Source organism: Meleagris gallopavo, chromosome 4 (assembly GCF_000146605.3).
Source record: "Meleagris gallopavo isolate NT-WF06-2002-E0010 breed Aviagen turkey brand Nicholas breeding stock chromosome 4, Turkey_5.1, whole genome shotgun sequence".
In the NCBI taxonomy this organism is placed as follows: domain Eukaryota; kingdom Metazoa; phylum Chordata; class Aves; order Galliformes; family Phasianidae; genus Meleagris; species Meleagris gallopavo.
The window spans coordinates 20,535,425-20,553,494 of record NC_015014.2 but is presented as its reverse complement, the minus strand read 5'-3'; the positions used below and the strand labels follow the sequence as shown (position 1 = coordinate 20,553,494).

Here is an 18,070-nt window from a genome sequence, read left to right as displayed (position 1 = left end):
TGGCCGCCGCCATGGGCGTGCTGCCGGTGCCGGCGGGAGTGCGCGCCATCCTGCTGGACGTGGAGGGCACCACCACCCCCATCGCCTTCGTGCAGGTGCGCGGCCCCGGGCGGAGGCGGGAGGGATTTGGGTTTTGATAGGGTTCAGGGATTTGGGTGATGTGAGTGGCATTCATATTCTGTTTTTAGCAACCTTGGTGATTGGGTGGGCTCCGAGGATAATCGTGGGTTTTAGGATCGTTGGTGGGCTCCAGGGTTCTTGTGATTGCGTGGGTTTTGGTGATTTTAGCTGTACCACTGGGTTTGGGGTGGGTTTAGGTATTTTGATGGTTTTATGGTGGGCGGCTCTTTGAGGGGTTATTTTATTGTGCATGTATGATTTTAAGTATTTTGGTAGGTTTTTATCGACTACGATGGCTTTCATCGATGGGTCTTAGTGATTCTGATGGTCCTGAGTGAAGATAGTGGATTTCAAGGTGGTTTTTGGGATTTCAGAGAGTTCCAGGGACTCTGGTAATCTTTAAGGATTTGGGTGGCTCTTAATGATTACGGTAGTTTTTAACGATTTTGGTGATTTTAGACAGTTCAGTAGGTTAGAGGAGTTTTGGTGGCATTTCCAGATTTTAGTGGGGTTTTTAAGTGATGATGGTGGCCCCACTGATTTCAGTGGCCACAGTGCCAGCGCTGCCCTGCTTGCTCCCTCCTCACCACCAGCACTCGGATGGAGGTTTTAAAGCCCTTTCAGCATTTCTCTGGTTTTGGTTTTTGAGCTGCCATATTAATGTCTGCGTGTGCTGCCAGGAGACCCTGTTCCCCTACATCAGAGACAACGTGGAGCAGTACCTGCGTGCACACTGGGAGGAGGAGGAGTGCCAGCGGGACGTGGGGCTCCTGAGGCAGCAGGTGAGGGCACCACATGGCATTGGGTCACACTGAGGCTCCTTGTCCGTCCATGCCCTTCACTTTCCCCGTCCCCAGGCCCAGGAGGACTCGGGCCTGGAAGGAGCAGTGCCGATCCCATTGGAAAGTGGCAGTGGGGATGAGGAGCTGGAGCGCGTCATCCGAGCAGTAGTGGACAACGTGCACTGGCAGATGGCTCTGGACAGGAAGACCACGGCGCTGAAGCAGCTGCAGGGACACATGTGGAGAGCGGCCTATGCCACGGGGCTGGTGAAGGGAGAGTGAGTAATGGTGAAGGAGCAGGCACAAGGTGCCCTGTTCCTGGTATCCAGCAGGGGAAGGACTGCATCAGGCCCTGAACTCATCCAGATATAGGTAGGGTCAGTGCCTCCACAGAGAAGTCAAGGACAGCCTTCCCATCTGCTGCCTTATAAACACAGAGAATTATCTTACAGTGGCTCAATAGCTGTGGATTTAGCTGTGCTGCTTGGCAGCATCCAAAGAGTGGGCCTTGCAGGTGCTGTACAGCAGCCTCAAAATATTTTTGGCTGACTCCACGTACACGTAAATCACTATAAAATGACTGAATTACTTTTTTCTTTTGTTAAACAGATAACGTAGCAAAGCACTGAGTACACGACTGAGAAACTGGAGATAAAGAGGCCAGCTTGTTGCGACAAGCCTGCAGAACTCAGTCCCACACTTCCCTATGTGTCTGTTGGGAGCCCTGTGTCTATTTGGGCAGCACCCTCAGGTCTTGGCCTGCATGGTGCTGGTGGGAAGTCTGCTCTGTGAGCATGGGTTAAAACTGAATTCTTCCAGCACCACTCCCCATCTGTCTGCTACATCCTACTTCCTCCCTGCCCTTCTGAGGCATTCCTGGGATACATAGGTCCTTCTAGAAGCAGTGCATCCCTCTGGAAGCATTCTCCAGTGCCTCTGGGCCTGCCCTTACCCGCTGCCCTGTTTTGCTGCAGAGTCTTTGAGGATGTGGTTCCAGCCATCCGGAAGTGGAGGGAAGCTGGGATGAAGGTCTACATCTATTCTTCAGGGAGTGTTGAAGCCCAGAAGCTTTTGTTTGGATACTCTACAGAAGGCAATATCCTAGAGGTAGATAACATTACCATCTTCCTCATGGCTTCTCCACCTACAGAGCAGACCCGCCCTATGGCTGTTTGTGCTGTGACATTTTGTCAGTAGAGTCTCAGATGGAAAAGCGGGGTAGTGTGGGAGCCTCAATTATCAGCAGTTTAGCTCTCTGCTTCTCATATGGTGTCCAGCCTTTGCCTTTCTCTGTCTTTCAGCTCTTTGATGGCCACTTTGACACTAAAATAGGTCCCAAGGTAGAAAGTGAGAGCTACCGAAGGATTGCTGCCAGTATAGGATGTGACACTAACAACATTCTCTTCCTGACTGATGTCCCTCGAGGTAAGTGACCTGCTGTCTCACAGGACTTGTCACAGCCACCCAGTGATGCTGCAGCCTCCTTGCTTCTAGGGCACCCAGCTTGCCACTGCTGTGCTCCTTTCTGAAGCATTCAGGCTTGCACAGGGCAGTGGGATATCTGTGTGTGTGCAGTCAGGGAAAATAGGCCAAGCAGAAAACCTGTCCTTGCCCCAGGAAACAAGGAGAGTGTTAAAGCAGAGTGGATCATTTGCTGAAGCAGTTGATGTGCCCCATTTGCAAACAGGGTCAGGAGTTTTTGTGGCCTGCACTCAGCTTCCCCTGGGAACAGCGATGCCTGCTGTGCTTGGTATGGTTGGTCAGTGGTTGGTTCTGCTGCACAGCAGCAGGAAAATATTGATCCTGGTCTTCGAAGCTCAACTCCTAGGAAGCCAGATTGGGGAAGCCTCTTACTACCCTTCCTGGGAACATCTTCTGACAGAAATGGGCTGATACATTGGTCTGAGCCAGCTTAGTCCGAGGAGTTAGTCTCAGTCTTCTCCTCAGCCCAAGCAGCACTGCTAGTGGGAGCTTTCAGTAACCTCCTTGTCCCTGCAGAGCCTGCCCCAGGGCCTCTTACTGTGCTTGGGGTGAGAAGGGAGCTCGTGAGGACTGGCCACAGGCTTGGAGGGGTGTTGGCTGGCTAACTTCAGCCAGCGCCACCTGCAAACACTGCTTTGTCAGTCTTAACCTTTAAAAGCACATTTTATGGGGCTGTTCAAGCCTTAAGGGCCCTCCTGTGGTGAAATCACAAAGCACATCTCCATTCTCTCCCTCTCTTATTTGTTTCAGAAGCAAACGCAGCTGAGGAAGCGGACACTCATGTGGCTGTGGTCATCAGACCTGGCAACGCAGGACTGACAGATGATGAGAAATCGTACTACAGCCTCATCTCATCTTTCACTGAACTTTTCCTGCCTTCTTCCACTTAAGGAAAGTGGTGCACACACAGAAGGCTGTGCTTCACCTGAGTCGTCCTTGTATAGCTTCAAGTAATTTTGTCCATGACCAGAATCTAAAACCAAACCCACGTCATGTATTGGACCCACAACTAATGCAGGTATGGATGGAGAGTACGGTGTGGGGTTCCCCGATGCTGTCAGTTGCCACAGACAGCCAGTCCTTGCTGCAGGCAAGCTGTATATACAGAGAATGACTTAAATCTTGGCTACATCTACAGCAGGTCCTACTAGGTACAAAACAGTATGACATGTGAGCTGACACTCCTTAGAGTGACACTGTCAGCCCACCAGAATGAAGTAGAGCATACAGTAAGAATTATGTTCTTTAAAAATTAAATTCTGGACGCACCTCATGCTGCTGCCAGCTGATGTGGGTCTCCGGGATCCAACAGGCTGACACCACAGCCAGCTTGGCTGCATTTCTGCCCAAACTACCATAGCTCCTCAGTAGCCAGCTGTTGCTGGTCAGTTGTGAGCAGACCTTGCCAAACATCCTGCTGCATTGAATGAGAGTTAAACCAGAGATCTTTTCACCCACCTTACTTTAACCATGCCAATTTATAGCAACGGTCATGGAGCTTTTCCTTCTATAGTCAATAAAGCCACAGCTTTGTTTACATTGTGTTCACTGTATTCCAGTATTTAGCTTTGCTGCCTGTCATCAGTGATCCCAGCACCTAAAAGACAAATCTATTTAAAAATACAAACAAAAAAACCCACTGTTTTTATCGCTGCTTCTGCCCTCCCTGGTCCATTCTTTAGGACAGACAAGCCTGTCCTGCTGAGGAAACAGCAATCATGCCCCTGTCTGTCTCATAATTTGATGAGGGACTTGCTGGAAGCCAGGAGGTTGAACCAAGCAATAGCAATGGTGGTCCGACACATTGTTGCTGGCACTCAGCTCAAGAGTATCATCCACTACTTACTAATTGCTGTGCAGCTGTGCTTGAACTTGCCCTCACAGCTCTGGTGATGAGATGGCCACAACAGATCGCCAGCACACGCACTGCCTTCCTGAGCTCTGGTGCACATCTCAGCTCTCCCCATTGAAGCAGCTGCATAGAGAACAAGCACCTGAGGAGGAAAACACGTCACACCAGCACTGCCCTTCTAAAACTTGATGGCAGCTGTGGGGCAGCTAATGTGAATGCCTTTCCAGGCTACGTAGAGCATGATCCACCTCCGAGAAAGAGCCTGCTAATTAGCACTGCTACAGTCTGTACCTGCATGGCTGAATGATCCCCAGCTTCATTAAGTGTTAATTTGTATCATGACAGTGTAAATATCTTCTGCTTTGCCTTTGCCCTCATAAAGCTGTGCAGGGGATAGGGGACAAAAATAAAACTCACTTTCTCCATAAAAGCACTTTATTTAGTGGTCGTGTGTATAGTGGTTGTCGTTTAGTTGTACTGAAATGTGCTGTTAGAAATACTGTAAGAAATGTACAGAGTTATTACCAAAAACCTGAAGTTCAGTTTGGATTGCATATAGGAAAACAAAAAACAAGTCACAATCATCATCCTTCTTTTTCTTTGTTAAAATTGTTACAAAGTATAAAACAATAAATCAAAAAGCAGTAATTGATTTAAAAACAAAACAAAAAAGAGGACTATTTACAGTAAAACACCCTTAAAGCAAAACACTGCTTGGTGCTCCCTATGCATCCACCGCGTGCCTGTGTCAGGGGCCACCCTGCGTCCTGTCCCCCACCACATAGTGCAGGACTGTTGGTGGAGCTGTAGATGACCTGGTGTGCCCCGACCCGCAGCCTCAGCACCTCCATTCCCAAAAACAAGTTCTGAGCCATGAAAGATCATATAAAGGGCAACTAGCTTAACAGAAGGTTTTCTTGACCATTTCTCCTTCCTGGAGAGGCCTTTGCCCTTTGCAGAGCACTGAATGCCCTTTTTGTCAGGAATACTACAGTGTGGTAGGAGTTCCCCTGCAAACACCTCTTGCCACCATTTTCAGTTCTGCTTCTTTTCCCACAGGGGTGATGAGATGCCCCATGTCAGCACAGGCAGAAGAGGCAAACCCAAGCTAAGCCTGCCTAGGAAAATGGGAAACAAGTCCCATCCATCCCCTACCTGGCTGATCCAGCAGCCTTCCCAAACTGTGTTTTCAGAGATGGGCTTTAACCACAGCCTTTGTCTGCAGGAATCATTTCTCTTTGTTATATTTCCACTTCAAGCTCCCCTGGGAGTGCACAGCAAAGCACAGCAAAGTCACTTTTGGTGACTTAAGCCAAGTCCCCCAGCCTTCACACCCCTTGGAAGCCCATACAGGAAAACTGGCCAAGGGAGAAGTCTGGATTGCAGGCAGGGACAAAATGTGTCTGAAATTTGACTTTTAAGTGCGTAAGGAGCAACAAACAAACAAAACCAACTAAAAACCCTACACACAATAAAGCCCAGCTGCAATGATACTATTTTCATTGTAGGTAAGTCCAGTGTCTCTAACGCAATGTTTACGTCTTCTGTGAACAACAACAACAAAAAGTTACTGAAATACTACAGATGATTTGTACTGGAAGCACTAAACATTTAAAAAGAGCAGCCTCTTCTGGGTCATCTTTAGAGCACACAGGCATTCACTTATTAATTCAGCACCTGGATTCCATCAGTCCCCATTGCAGCCCATGAAACGCCAAGCCCAGCATAGTGCTCCCCTGTGCCATGTTCTCTGGCATAGGCACAGTCCTCTCTGCTGCCAGGCAGCATCAGCCAAGTCTCGCATGATTTCTCCCAAATCCAGCTTTGCCATCAGCTCTTTCCAGGCTGGAAGCAATGCCCACCTGCTCATTGTAAATGCTGGTCAGTTTGGATTTTCCAACATCCAGATTTAAGTCCAGAAAAAACAGCCATTCCTTCTCACCCTACCAAGTAACTCCTATCAGCAGCAAAGAAAATAATGCAAAAAAGATAAGAAAAGTGCAGCCCAGCAACTCAGGAACCAGCAATGTCTGAAGACTATGCCCAGACAGGTCTGTCTCCTTTATCTCCTCCCCTAAAGGACAGGCAGAGCAGTGCCTATCTCAGAGGGGCATTGTGAGCACCTGCTGCCAAACATCTTGAACAGCAGGTATGAGATGGAGCTGCTGAGAAAGAGTCTCTGACAGCACAAAGTGAACAACTTGTGCTACCCAGCACTGCTGTACAGAAGGATCCAGTCCTCTTCCAGCAGGCAGCTATTTTTGTTTGGCCCTTAATGAGGCAACCACCCTCAGAGCCCTTTGGCAATACGACAATGATTGCACGTGGAAAACAAACTCATCAAAAAAAGTGTAAATGAGGTCATGTCTAACCATAGGACTGCACCTGTCCCCCTCCCCCTGGCCAAAGGACAGGCTACACCTGATCTGTCTGGTACTCAGAGGCTTCTGACAAGCTTTCAGAAAAGCTCAGAAAGTTTTCCTGGTACTCAGAACAAACTATCTCAAATCTGTAGTGCCTGAACTCCACAGCAAATGTGCCAAAGTAGCACAGGAAACACATCACCAGGCCCCACTGGATCCTGGCAGCATACATGTGGATGCCTTGCACCATCAGGATGAAATCTGGAAGAGAAAGGTCAAGGAAAACATTCTGGGAATGCCTGTGGGAATAAAGACACCATCCAAGAGGAGAAAAAGCCAATAGGACAGGCAATAAAATATTGACAATCAGAATCACCAGGATGATGATCAATCTGCCTACCATCATAAAGAGTGAGCGTGGTGCCAGAAGTGAAAGGGACATCAGGTATCTAACAAGATGGGAACTGCCTATGGAATGCAGCAGCTGTTCTATGCTGGTCAGAGCTTCTGGTCCCAATTCCCACTGATAAACATTTACAGACGTTAAGACAGAAGTGTGGAGAAGTCTTGCTTAAATATCAAACCAGCCACTGACAGAGCCAGCAAGCTGTGAGGGCTCCCATTATACACTCTTACCTTCTCTGCACACCTCCTCTAATCTTACAGCTCTCCTGTCTCTCAGAATTTCCTCTGCACTCCAGAAACACGAGCATACAACCTCATAGGTAAAACAAACAAACAGTTGCTTCAAGAATGGGCTGTTACCCAAAATAACTTGTTAGCTTATTCCCAGCCATTTCTTCCTGTCCTCTAACTTACCCCAGCACTAACATAGTCACAACTAAGCAGTGACTGAACCCAGCTCAAATAAGCCCCCTCTTCTTCCCCCCCCCAGTGAGCACAAAAGGGCTGAGCAGGGAATGAACATGAAGCCCCATGTACACCTGGTTGGGGTGTCTGCAGACTCCACAACCAAAACCCCGTTTGTAAAACATGTAGTCTTACCAGAAATCAATACAGCCAGCAGCTCCTCTCAATGCCACAGCCACTGTTAGAGCAGATGACTGGCTGTAAACCCTGGAGCACGTATACAATCTTTAGACACCTGATTACCACCCCAACTCTCTATGCTCTCAACATGTTTTTAATCTTAGTCTTTGGCACGATTACAAATGCTACCCTGTAGGTAGCCATTAAATCAAACAGATGTTGTTCTTTACTGTAGCCACTTTGGAAATCGCTAAGAATAAATTTTACAAACATTTATGGGGGAAGTGAGGATGTAGCCCATGTAGCCCATGAGAAAAGTAGTGCACTCCTGTAAAACAGAGGTAGCAAAGCGAACTGATCACAGATTTGTGCCTTGACAACAATCTGAGCAGTGCTCCTAAATGCTCTGAGCTCCAAGGACGGCTGTAAGAGCCAATCTTCCCTGCTGCAGAGTCAGCCATTGACAATAACTGATGTGCCACAGAGCACAACAGAAGGATACAGAGCACCACGCAGAGAGTGATGCCGGCTGATAAGGCGACTCGTGGTATTCCAGCTTTCCTTCCCTCATTCTTCAGGTTGATCTTGAGAGTGAGAGCAGACTGGATCCAGCATGCCAACGTCCCAAAGCCAAAGGTCAGCGATGTGCCCACATTGTGGATCTCCTCATCGTTAGAAAGCTAGGAAGAAAGAAAACAGTGATTGTCTGAACACCACAGAAGTCATCTGCTAGCAACCTTGAAGAGCTGAGAGGGCAGGTTAGAGAAGAGCAAGAACCACTGGGGTGTGAGATGGAGATGCCGCATCATTTCTCCTGGTGGAGGTGTAAGGTCTAAGATAACCAAGATAAGTTGGCAGCTGTCACAGTCAAGCAGATCCTCTGTCCAAAACCAAGCACAGCAGAAAATGCAGCCTCCTGGAGATTGTCTCCACAGCTCCCTGACAAGGCCCACTGATGCAAAGTTCAGGAAGAAATACTTCTCTGGCTTGACACAATGGTCAGGGCAGGCAAGGACAACCTGCCAAGTGCTTATTCAGCTCCCTGCAATGACAGCAAACTGCAGCCTTCAGCTGCACAGAGCAGTGCCATCCAGGTAGTGGGCTGCCAGAGCCCCAGCACCTCCATGAGCTAGCAGAGATAAGCTTCTGTTTTGGCTAGCTTCTACCACAAACTGCTGACTGCTTGTTCCCTCTTCCACCTCTCTTAAGCACCGATGTCTGAGGCAACATGAGCTCAACCCCATTGGAGTGCAAGTGCTTTTCTGTCTCTTGGCTGCCATTTCTCATAGGGCTCAGTGACTGTGCAGTGCTGCAAAGGAACAGGACAGACACATTCCACAAGCAAAAGTTTGCAAACAGATCCTTCTAGAATATAAATACGTTCAGAAAGCTCACTAAAGGCAAGGCTTAGGCTAAACATTTTCTCCTTTCCTTCCTCTTCTAAATAATAAACCTTTCCTAAATAATAAATCATCAGTGCATAATTCCTCCTTGCAGCCTTGATTCCTGTTCTGTGATTTAACCAATTCCCAAACAATGCACCATGTGCAAAATAGCAGAGTAGTCACCCTGCTTCCACTGATCCCTTCCCTCTGTTTTTTTAGGGTTGTTCTTTTCATGGGTTTTGGGTTTTTTTGTTTTTGTTTTTGTTTTTGTTTGAAAAGAGCAGGTTCAAATTATGGTAGAAGCAAAAACAGGATTGAGCTTGGTTTTCTCAAGGCAGTTTGCACTGCATGGGACTTACAGCCTTCGTGGTGACTCTAAAATACCAATACCCAATCTGTAATTTTCTAGAAATGTGATTTAATGCCATATTCAGCTCAGTCATTAGACAGGGAAAAGCATGGGCTATAGTCTCATTACCACATGCTTTCATGGCTTGGCACAAGATCTAAGCAAGGATACAGCTAACTAACAAGGAGCGGATTATTAGTCCAAAATTTATAACCATGAAAAGATTCACAGCATCCACTTTACAAGAACAAGCATTTACTCCGAGGGGGAGAAAAAATGTCCCCCTCAGAGTAAAACTGCTTTCTACTACCTAGTCCCTGTCACAGAAATATTCTTCTTGCACCAATATGTGATACAAGGGCCTTATAATTCTTAGTTGAGAAGCTCTCATGAAAAAGTAAATCTAGAGGTTTTTGGCCTGGGCCATGGAGTCAGCAAGACCTCCAGAACAATTAAGTTAGCTTGCAGAAAAAAAAGAAAGACTGTAAAGGACACAAAGTTTCCACAATTACTCTACAACTCAAACAGCTACTAATCCTTCAAAAAACAAGTCCTTTTTCTGTATTAGAAGGAAAACCATCTCCCTTCCTGCAAAAGCAGCTGAGAAGCCTTTCTCCGTTCCTGGGCAGCTGAGGCCCTTTACTTGCATCCCAGTAAGAGACAGAACAACAGGGAGAGCAATGGGATAGGGAAACCAAAGCGGCCCACTTGCTCTCACGGCTTGATTTTCACTGCAGACCTGACAGACACAAACTTGTGATCACGCTGAATGCACAACCCCACAGACTAAGGCTGCGGAGCTCACAGCTTGACTGCTTGTCAAGCAATTGCAGAACAGATGGAGGACTGCAGGGACCTCATCCAGGCACCCACCACACCAGGGAGTGTGGCAGCATTTCTCTGCTGCATCCCTCTCGTGGGAGTCAGAGGACAAGCAGGAGGTAGGTTTAACCAACAAACGTTTTAAGCGAAGGACACTAAAATGTCTGCTAAATGTGTATGGGCAGCTGTGCATCTGCTAACACAGATGCAGATATAAACTTCCAGCTCAAGTCCATTTCCCCAGGACCATCTGCACCAAACCCCAAGGCTCAGGAGATTCAGAAGTCTTCCTGCTCTGGCTCTCAGCAGGTCAAGCATGCATGAAATATATGAACAATTACCACCGTCCTCCATTTCTGCATGTTCTGGAACCACAATAAGCAGCAGGCAGAGCTGGCACAGTGGGTATGAGGAGGGTCAGGGCACAGCCAGACACATGTAATTCAAAGACCTGGGCTGACCTGCTTAAAAAGCAGGAGCCTTACAACACACACACAGCAACGTGAGTCTGGCGTGCAGTACCTGGAAGTTGCCAAGTAAGGTCATCCCAAAGGAGGCCAGGCACAACGCCACCAGGCCACTGACATTCAGCCAAGGATTCAGCACCTTTGGTTTCAGCTGAATGAAGCGCAGAACAGCAACGACAAGTGCTGAGGAAGAAAGAGAGAGCATGAAGTAGGTCATTAGGTAAAATGTGCTGCAGAAGTTACCTGGCTAGGCTCACAGCTCCTTTCCATCCTCCGCTAACTGCTAGGGACAGTTACTCTCTGATTAATGGGGCTCACCTGCCCCGCTTTTCTCCTGTTATTTCTACAGCGTATGATCCTTACAAAAGAGAGATATTGGTCCCTGTGAAACCATGTGACCTTTTCTTAAAACAACAACGAGATTGACAAAGGGGAATTAAAAAGTCACCTTCCTACTTTACATGCAAAACAATACCACTTTGATTTTCCACAAACGCTAATGTTTCTGGTTAGTGGTTTCTGCTGGTTCTTCTCTAGCAACAAAGTCAACACAGGCACGAGCTCAAGGGAGCCAATCAGAAGCACCCCAATGCAGTAGAGCAATCCTACCTACTGTGGCCAGCCTAGCCTCACCCATAAAGCAGAGACAACATAAAAACTCTGCAGTCTGGAGATTCCCTGGTTTCACTTCTTATCGCAACGGGAAGAAGCAGTGATGAAAACAGACAGTAGAGCTGGGCTTCAAAAAGCTCTTGCCCTCCTTCACAGCACCTGCTCCCATGCTCAGGTGACTCTGTCCTCACAGTCCTCTGTCCTCACGTCTACCCAATCACAGCACCAAGACAGTCCCTGCCCTTCCATACAGCCCACAAGCTGGAAGCAGAGTTGTTTATAATAATTGAAACCCTGGCTTAATAAGCAAGGTCTGACCTTCAAATAGTGCCACACAAAAACAAACTTAAAGGATGCCAACACTCCTTCCAGAAGTGATACGTGAAAACAAGGAAGTTTAAGTCAGGGTTCACAATGAAACTCATCTCATTGGATTTTGCACTACCAAGCTGCATTTTCATTAGGGCAGGTTGAGACCGTCAAGGGACCTTACTTGTACAAACACTGGTATGGATTCATCTCAAAGCTCAACTCAACTCGATTTCTCAGAATCAGAAAGGAAATATCACATCTTTCACTGATAGCAGCAGTAGAAAGAGCCAAACTGGCAGCACCAAAAAGCATCCCACAAAGGAAAAGACAAGCGCAAGTACTACTAAGTAAGAGCAAACACAAGTTAAAATAATCATTTGTCCATTTCAGTTTGGGCTAATTTGTTCAAAATAAGTAAAGGTGTAGGTAGCAGACACTCTAAGAGCCCAATGCAGATATTGTTTCCAAGCATTTGTACTTTTCAGATATTCCTTCTATTTAACATTGAGTGTTTTACCTTTAATGCCTGCTGCTGGAAGAAGCCAGTGAGCTCTCACAGCTTCAGTAATGGAATTTGGGAAGGGGTAGGGGTGCAGGGCAACTTCTGCATAGTAAGTTGTTGCAGTTGTAAGATTATGGCATGGAAATATTCACATTTATAGCACAGAACAGAAATCCATCATGCAATGAAGAACAATCACACAGCTTCAAGGCTAATGAAGCTCAAACATATCCAGCCTCATTATGTCTTTCTAAAATGAAGCCAAAACAATCCTGGCTTATTCAGCAGCAACCACAGCTTAACGGATTTCACATCAGCAGATCTAAGAACGATGCATATTGGATATTACTTATGTTTCAATGACTTCTTACAATAAATTACGAGAGAGAAAGAAATAATTCTCCTTGTGGTTCCTACCTAGAAATGCTGCCATGTTCATGACTTGGCTAAACACGCAGCTCGCAGGAGGAGCATCACCTGCAATACTTGGAAAACAAAGTGTACCACTGTAACTCCAGGATGGCAAAGACGTGTGAACAACTACTATTCATCAGAACAGTAAGAGGAAAAAAAAAAAAAAAATCACTCACCTTATATAAGGTGGTCTTTTGGAACCAGGTTTCCTACAAGACACAAGAATTAAGATTCAAGAACTTCTTTCCCATTTCGTTTTATCACTTAATTATTTTAACAAAACTACTAACTGAAAGCAAAGCCCACAGACCCCTCTTACCTCTCCGGTACATTTAGTGCAATAATTTTGTTATCTTCCACTGCTATAAAGTATCTGTCAGGAAAAAAAAGACACAAACATCCTCAAACCTCATTCCGGCTTCTATTCCACATATCACTCAATCTGGTAAGTACCTTAAAGCCCACTGACACAAGGTCAGGCAAAATCAGAACTAAGGAGGCAGCCAGTGCTCAAGCAGGCAGCTTTGTTTCTCAGCCCGTTGCCTGCCTTTCTGTTACATCTGCTCTGCATGGCAATGTGGAGAAGCAGACCACCGAAGCGGACTAAAAATAATCATCCAAGGAAACATTTTCATTTTGAATCTGGATCACTTGATTCACCTGGTTCACTCTGCTTCCTCCACAAAAGCTGTTTTAGCAGCTATCGGCTCAGATAAACAGCTTAAGCTATTCCCTGCTGCTGAAAAACATCCTCAAATCCATGGCCAAAGTCACATCCTACGATACAGCACTTATCAGGCTGAGCAGAGCTGCTGATTGCACACTTCTCACTCCCAAATTCATGCTGCAGTTGTCTGCCTGCATGCCTGGGAGAGCCCACTTGGGTAAATGCACACCTTGTATGTCTTTTGTTAAAAAGGGCTGCTGAGAAAAGCGAGGCATCAGCATTATGCTGCTGGCAGGCTGTCTGTACGGGGCAGTATGCTCCATGTTTGGGCTCTTCATCCCAAAGCAGAGCCTGAGCACTTCTCCAAGAGCTCTGCTGAGTCATTTACAGAAAAGGTGATGGAGGGAAATTTCTGCATCTTGGCCTCCTGTTTTTTAGGCAGTTTCCAGTAATGTGTGCCATGAGGAAGACAAGGTCAGAAATGTGGCCTGGGGAGCACAGAAACTCAGGGAAATGCACGTGCTCCTCCATGGACCAGCCCTTGACCCTCTCAAGTGCCTTTCCAGCCCCACAGAAACTCCGCGTCCCCCACAGATTCACCCTCTGAAGTGCAGCAGGTAACTTACACTATCCATAATCCAGCTGACGTAAATAGGGTAAACACAAGGGGTAAAAACATCCACACACTACATTTCTTCCCGTCCATACCTGCTAGAAACAAAGAGTAAAGTAGAAAGTAAAAGTAAAAAGAGGGCACAGGCAATCAAACCCCTTACCCAACCCGGGCTGGAAGCAGCAAGAGCATCCCCACAGCAGGGACCAAGACTAACCTCACAACAGGCAGCCCAGTAGGCACTGCCAGCCTTACCCACCACTGTAGCTGGTGTGAGGGGCTAAGCTGCAAAATGCAGGCAGCAGCTGCTGCGCTGCACAGGAATAGGGAGCCTGCAGCAGAGAGACTCTTCAGAATGCGTGTGGCAGGGGGTTGGAGATTCACGATTCTTGAGGTCCCTTCCAACCCTGGCCATTCTGTGATTCTGATGCACCTAGTGAACAGTGGTAGCTCTCAAAGCATTCTCCTGAAGCAGTTTGTACAAGGTCATTCCACGAGACCCACAGCCCTCACTCCTTGCTCCTTTCCAGAGGCACGTGGCAGCACAGCCTCCCTCCCGTGATCATTACCCATTCCACACACATCATATCGGCACAGTCCGCAGAGCAAAGGGAGATGGATGCACATGTTCTCTCCTCACCCCCACAAAGCACACGACCAGCTCCCATCCTGGCTACAGCAATCAGCTAAAAATGGTGTTTGGATGCTCCCAAAGGGGAGCCAAGCTCAAGTGCTGTCAGAATGAGGTGTGGCAAACAGGACCAGCTCTTGATGCTGTGCAATGCTGCATGGGATGCTTAAGGATGCTGTGCACATCCTCTCCTGAGGAAGTATTTGTCCTACAGGCAAGATCCCACTGGACAAGGATGTGACACACTGGGACCATTCCTGCAATATATGCAATTCAGAAGTGCCACGATGCTGCCACGCTCCAAACACAGAACACCTTGTATACCCTGTGAGCCCTCTGACACTGGATCAAATACCTCCTCATGCTCTGTTGTCCTGCGCAAACATTCCTTCAGGCATCAGCGCAGCCACGAGATGCAAACAGAAAGCGAACAACAGGAGGCTCTCCGCTCCAGCACCCACTTTGATTTCCCAAGGGCAGCAGCCCTACATCAGCTGCGCCGCCTTCCTGCACGCTGTGCATTGCTGGAGGGGCACAACACAGCACCATTTGATGCGAGGCCAGAGGGCTCGTCACACCCTGAGCCACAGCATGCTTGCATAAAGCCATAAGGCTCAAGCGAGGCTGAATCACAAACTGTAAAAGAAGGATAAGCTAGAAAATAAGATCTCTTCCCTGGTCTGGGAGCAGAGGAAACCGCATGCAGGGAGCACAAAGCCATGCAAGCATTAAATACTTCAGTGTAGCGAGCAATCAGCTCCAGCGCATAGATGGATCTTCAGCATGGTGCAGCAGAACAGAAGAAATTGTTGCTGTGGGTGGAGCACATTCCCCCACCCATCTCATCTCTATTCCTCTCCCTGCACAAAGGACTCCGGTTCCCCATGGCCCCTGCTGCTCCAGCTGCAGCTGTTCTATGAGCAGTGCCCTGGCCTTTTTCTCCTGCAACCCATAAATATGCAGTGGCATCCCATAGCTGCAGCTGAGCTCCTTGTTCCCATCCCGCTGGAGGGGAGCAAGCAGGTAGATGTCACCTCCCATTAAAGCCCGCTTTTCCTCTGCGAGGTAACTGCTGCTAGCGCAGCTCTCCTGCTTTCTACTGGACTAAGCCAAGGCAGCACAATTCTTTCAGCTCAAAGATAGTAGGTTTTGTTGCTTACCCTTCCCCCTCAGGAAGGTACAAAGAATGCACGGACGCAACTAAAGCAGTTACTGGAAATAACACTTGTCTTCATTACTGGCTTACCACAGCTCCTCTGCCTTCCAGTGCGCCTCTCTGCCAAGAAATCACAACCTTCCTAACCTACTTCAGTGATGTCTGATGGGAGGAAAGGCAGGTGGTACAAGGTTTGTTTCCCAAGGCAGAGCCAAGGGCAGCACATGGGAATGGGGGCAGCAGTCCATGGCTGGGAAGGACATCACTGCTCCTGCAGCTCCTTACATGGGCACTGTGCTGATGTAGGAGTGCACGTACCTCTAGTGCCCCCTCCAAGGTAGGGCACGGAGGCAATGGCTGGACCAGACACTTTCTAGTGTTGTTCAATGGCACAACATATGCATGCCTGAGGATGTCCAGCAATCTCTGTGTGGACTGAGAATAGTTCAAAATCAAGATTTGCTTGGGCACATTACACTTGCACCCTGCTGCATTGGCTGGGTGCAGAACTAAATCACGTGTCACCTCATCTCTTTCCAAAGGTTAGCACGTGCCAACCCTGCACTGCTGTTCAACTGAGACCATTCTCAGCCTTTGCAGTAACCTGCTCAGGTCTTGGGTTCACGTCTTCAAGTGGAGAGGCCACCAGCATCACCATCAGCAGCCAGGGATGAGAGAAAAAGGAACACAGTCAGCACCCTCCCCCGAGCCAAAACAGTATGTTAAGTGGGAAAAATAACCTAAACTCCCCTTGGGGAATGTAGAAACCATTTCTTTGAGAATTAATTGCTCTATGGGGATGATGCTGAGCCAACCTTCCCCTCTGCAGCTCTGCTCTGTGCTGCTGCCACCAGTGATGCCAAATCTGAGTTGTCAACTCCAGATGATGGCACCAGCCATCTCAGCAATCCCATGCTTTCTCAAATAAACACACCAACTTCGAGAGGCTGTTTGGAATTGCCTGCACCTGTTTTGTCTTCTCCTTTTTATTTCTAAGGTTTGCAGCAAAGGGAAAGCTTTAGGCAACCAATGGCCCTGTGGTGACACAGGCTCCCAGGGCTGACAAAAAGGTGTTTTCAGTGTGGCAGCTAACCCAGCCAGAGGCAGCCTGCTGTCCCAAAAGCACACACCACACTTTTCCAGTCCCTCCTGACACAAGGCCTCAGGCTGGCATCACAAGAACCTTGCTATTTCAGGACAGGGTGCAGAGCAGCAAAGGCTGCTGCTGCTGCAGAAGACATAGAATGGCCTGGGCTGAAAAGGACCACAACAATCATTTAATTTCAACCCCCCGCCATGGGCGGGATCACCAACCACTAGACCAGGCTGCCCAGAACCACATCCAGCCGGGGGATCCTAGGAATTTCCCTCAGCATAGGCTTTCTCTGCTGTCTCCATCCTAGCTCTCACACCTAAGCCTGCTCACACGATCAGCCATTTGCTTTGCTCTTGCTGTCATTGTCCTGTGGTACTCCCCCAAGCAATTAAGCTCCTGTTCCTCTAACGTAGGCAATTCAATAACAGCGGGCAGCTCACCAAACCTATCCCACCACGAGTTCATTTAATGTAAGCATCTTAATTTCATCTGCCAAGAACATCATAAGCTCTTCCTGGAGTTGATTTTGCCAAGAGACACGAATGCAAGGAAGGACAACACTGCCAGGCTTAATGGAGTTGCAAATCTTTCTCAAGACGAGAACACACAGAAGCATCTCAAGGGCCCATTCACAAGCTGCAGGACACGCCAGAGCAGCATTCCTTCAGTAGGCATTTCACAACAGCCGGCCATTGAGTCATCTCAGAGAATAGCCACGGAGCCAAGAGTGCTGGGAGAAGGAGGAAACTGCTCCAACTCTACAGCAAGGCATAAAGAAAGGATGTTAGGCAGCAGCCAAGGGGAGCAACACAAACTGAGGTTGTATTTTGGTGAGCCTCTGTTGGCTTTAAATGGAGGGCCCGCCACAGCTTTCTATTGCTTTTCACAAGTGAGAATAACTGCAGCTTCTCGACGGTGACTGAAGGGACACACAGCAGCACCTGATGGAACACACACCCACAAGCTACTAATGCCAGCACAACGAAGCAGAGCCCTTTTGGATTTATCTCAAGGTCCTGAGCGTGCAGTGACAGAGATAAGGCACGCCAGGAATTGGTCAATAAAGATCAAACGAGCGGCACTGCGTGAACCCGTCACCCATCAGCAGGGGGATGGCAGGATATGCTCCAGCACCCAGCTGCAGGCCATGCAGCGCCCAAATGCCATTCTCTTAAGAGAGGAATGGGAAAAGGTACGGCTGCCTCCAGGCTGCACGTGGGGACGAGCAGGGGACGCTCCAGCAACCTCGCAGCAGCTGCCTTCGACAACGGGGAGAACGACCAACCGAACGCCAACACGCCGCCAACCCCCGGGGCTGCGGACAACCCGCACTCTCCGAACGCCCGCGCCCTGCCCGCGGCCGGCACACGGTACTCACGGGCCACGCGGGGGACGGCGCTGAGCGGCCGCGCTACAGCCGGAGGCGACGCCTGGGAGCAGTCCTGGGCCGGGCCC

General features: G+C 48.3%; 2 protein-coding genes across 3 annotated transcripts; one reads left to right on the top strand and one right to left on the bottom strand.

Annotated features, from left to right (window-relative positions):
- The first annotated feature begins 6 nt into the window (after positions 1–6).
- Positions 7–3,923, top strand: ENOPH1 (enolase-phosphatase 1). Its single transcript, XM_010709709.3, has 6 exons — positions 7–95; positions 801–902; positions 978–1,180; positions 1,877–2,009; positions 2,204–2,327; positions 3,135–3,923. Exons 1-6 carry the CDS (start codon positions 12–14, stop codon positions 3,272–3,274), a joined length of 786 nt encoding a protein of 261 aa, XP_010708011.1. The 5' UTR covers positions 7–11; the 3' UTR covers positions 3,275–3,923.
- Positions 3,924–4,657: 734 nt separating this feature from the next.
- On the bottom strand, positions 4,658–18,064 carry TMEM150C (transmembrane protein 150C). Of its 2 annotated transcripts, none has more exons than XM_019614626.1 (8): positions 17,994–18,064; positions 13,746–13,830; positions 12,772–12,825; positions 12,629–12,661; positions 12,456–12,523; positions 10,668–10,795; positions 8,092–8,269; positions 4,658–6,860 (listed from the first exon to the last, which is right to left on the bottom strand). In XM_019614626.1, the coding sequence occupies exons 2-8, from the start codon at positions 13,823–13,825 to the stop codon at positions 6,652–6,654; spliced, it is 750 nt and encodes a 249-aa protein (XP_019470171.1). In that variant the 5' UTR covers positions 13,826–13,830; positions 17,994–18,064; the 3' UTR covers positions 4,658–6,651. The 2 variants fall into 2 exon arrangements, with proteins under 2 accessions (XP_019470171.1, XP_010708010.1); XM_010709708.2 differs by having other exon boundaries at positions 13,746–13,827.
- Between the last annotated feature and the right edge of the window lie 6 nt (positions 18,065–18,070).

Bases quoted from the DNA above. Each gene is read 5' to 3' on its own strand.
- TMEM150C (XM_019614626.1), bottom strand. From the start codon at position 13,825: ATGGACGGGAAGAAATGTAGTGTGTGGATGTTTTTACCCCTTGTGTTT. The intron at 10,796-12,455 runs GTAGGAACCACA...TTTCTTCCTCAG, and splicing joins GAACATGGCAGCATTTCTAG to CACTTGTCGTTGCTGTTCTG. The intron at 6,861-8,091 runs GTATCCTTCTGT...TTTCTCTTCCAG, and splicing joins CACTCTCTGCGTGGTGCTCT to ATTTCATCCTGATGGTGCAA.
- ENOPH1 (XM_010709709.3), top strand. From the start codon at position 12: ATGGGCGTGCTGCCGGTGCCGGCGGGAGTGCGCGCCATCCTGCTGGAC. The intron at 903-977 runs GTGAGGGCACCA...CCCCGTCCCCAG, and splicing joins TGGGGCTCCTGAGGCAGCAG to GCCCAGGAGGACTCGGGCCT. The intron at 2,328-3,134 runs GTAAGTGACCTG...TATTTGTTTCAG, and splicing joins CCTGACTGATGTCCCTCGAG to AAGCAAACGCAGCTGAGGAA.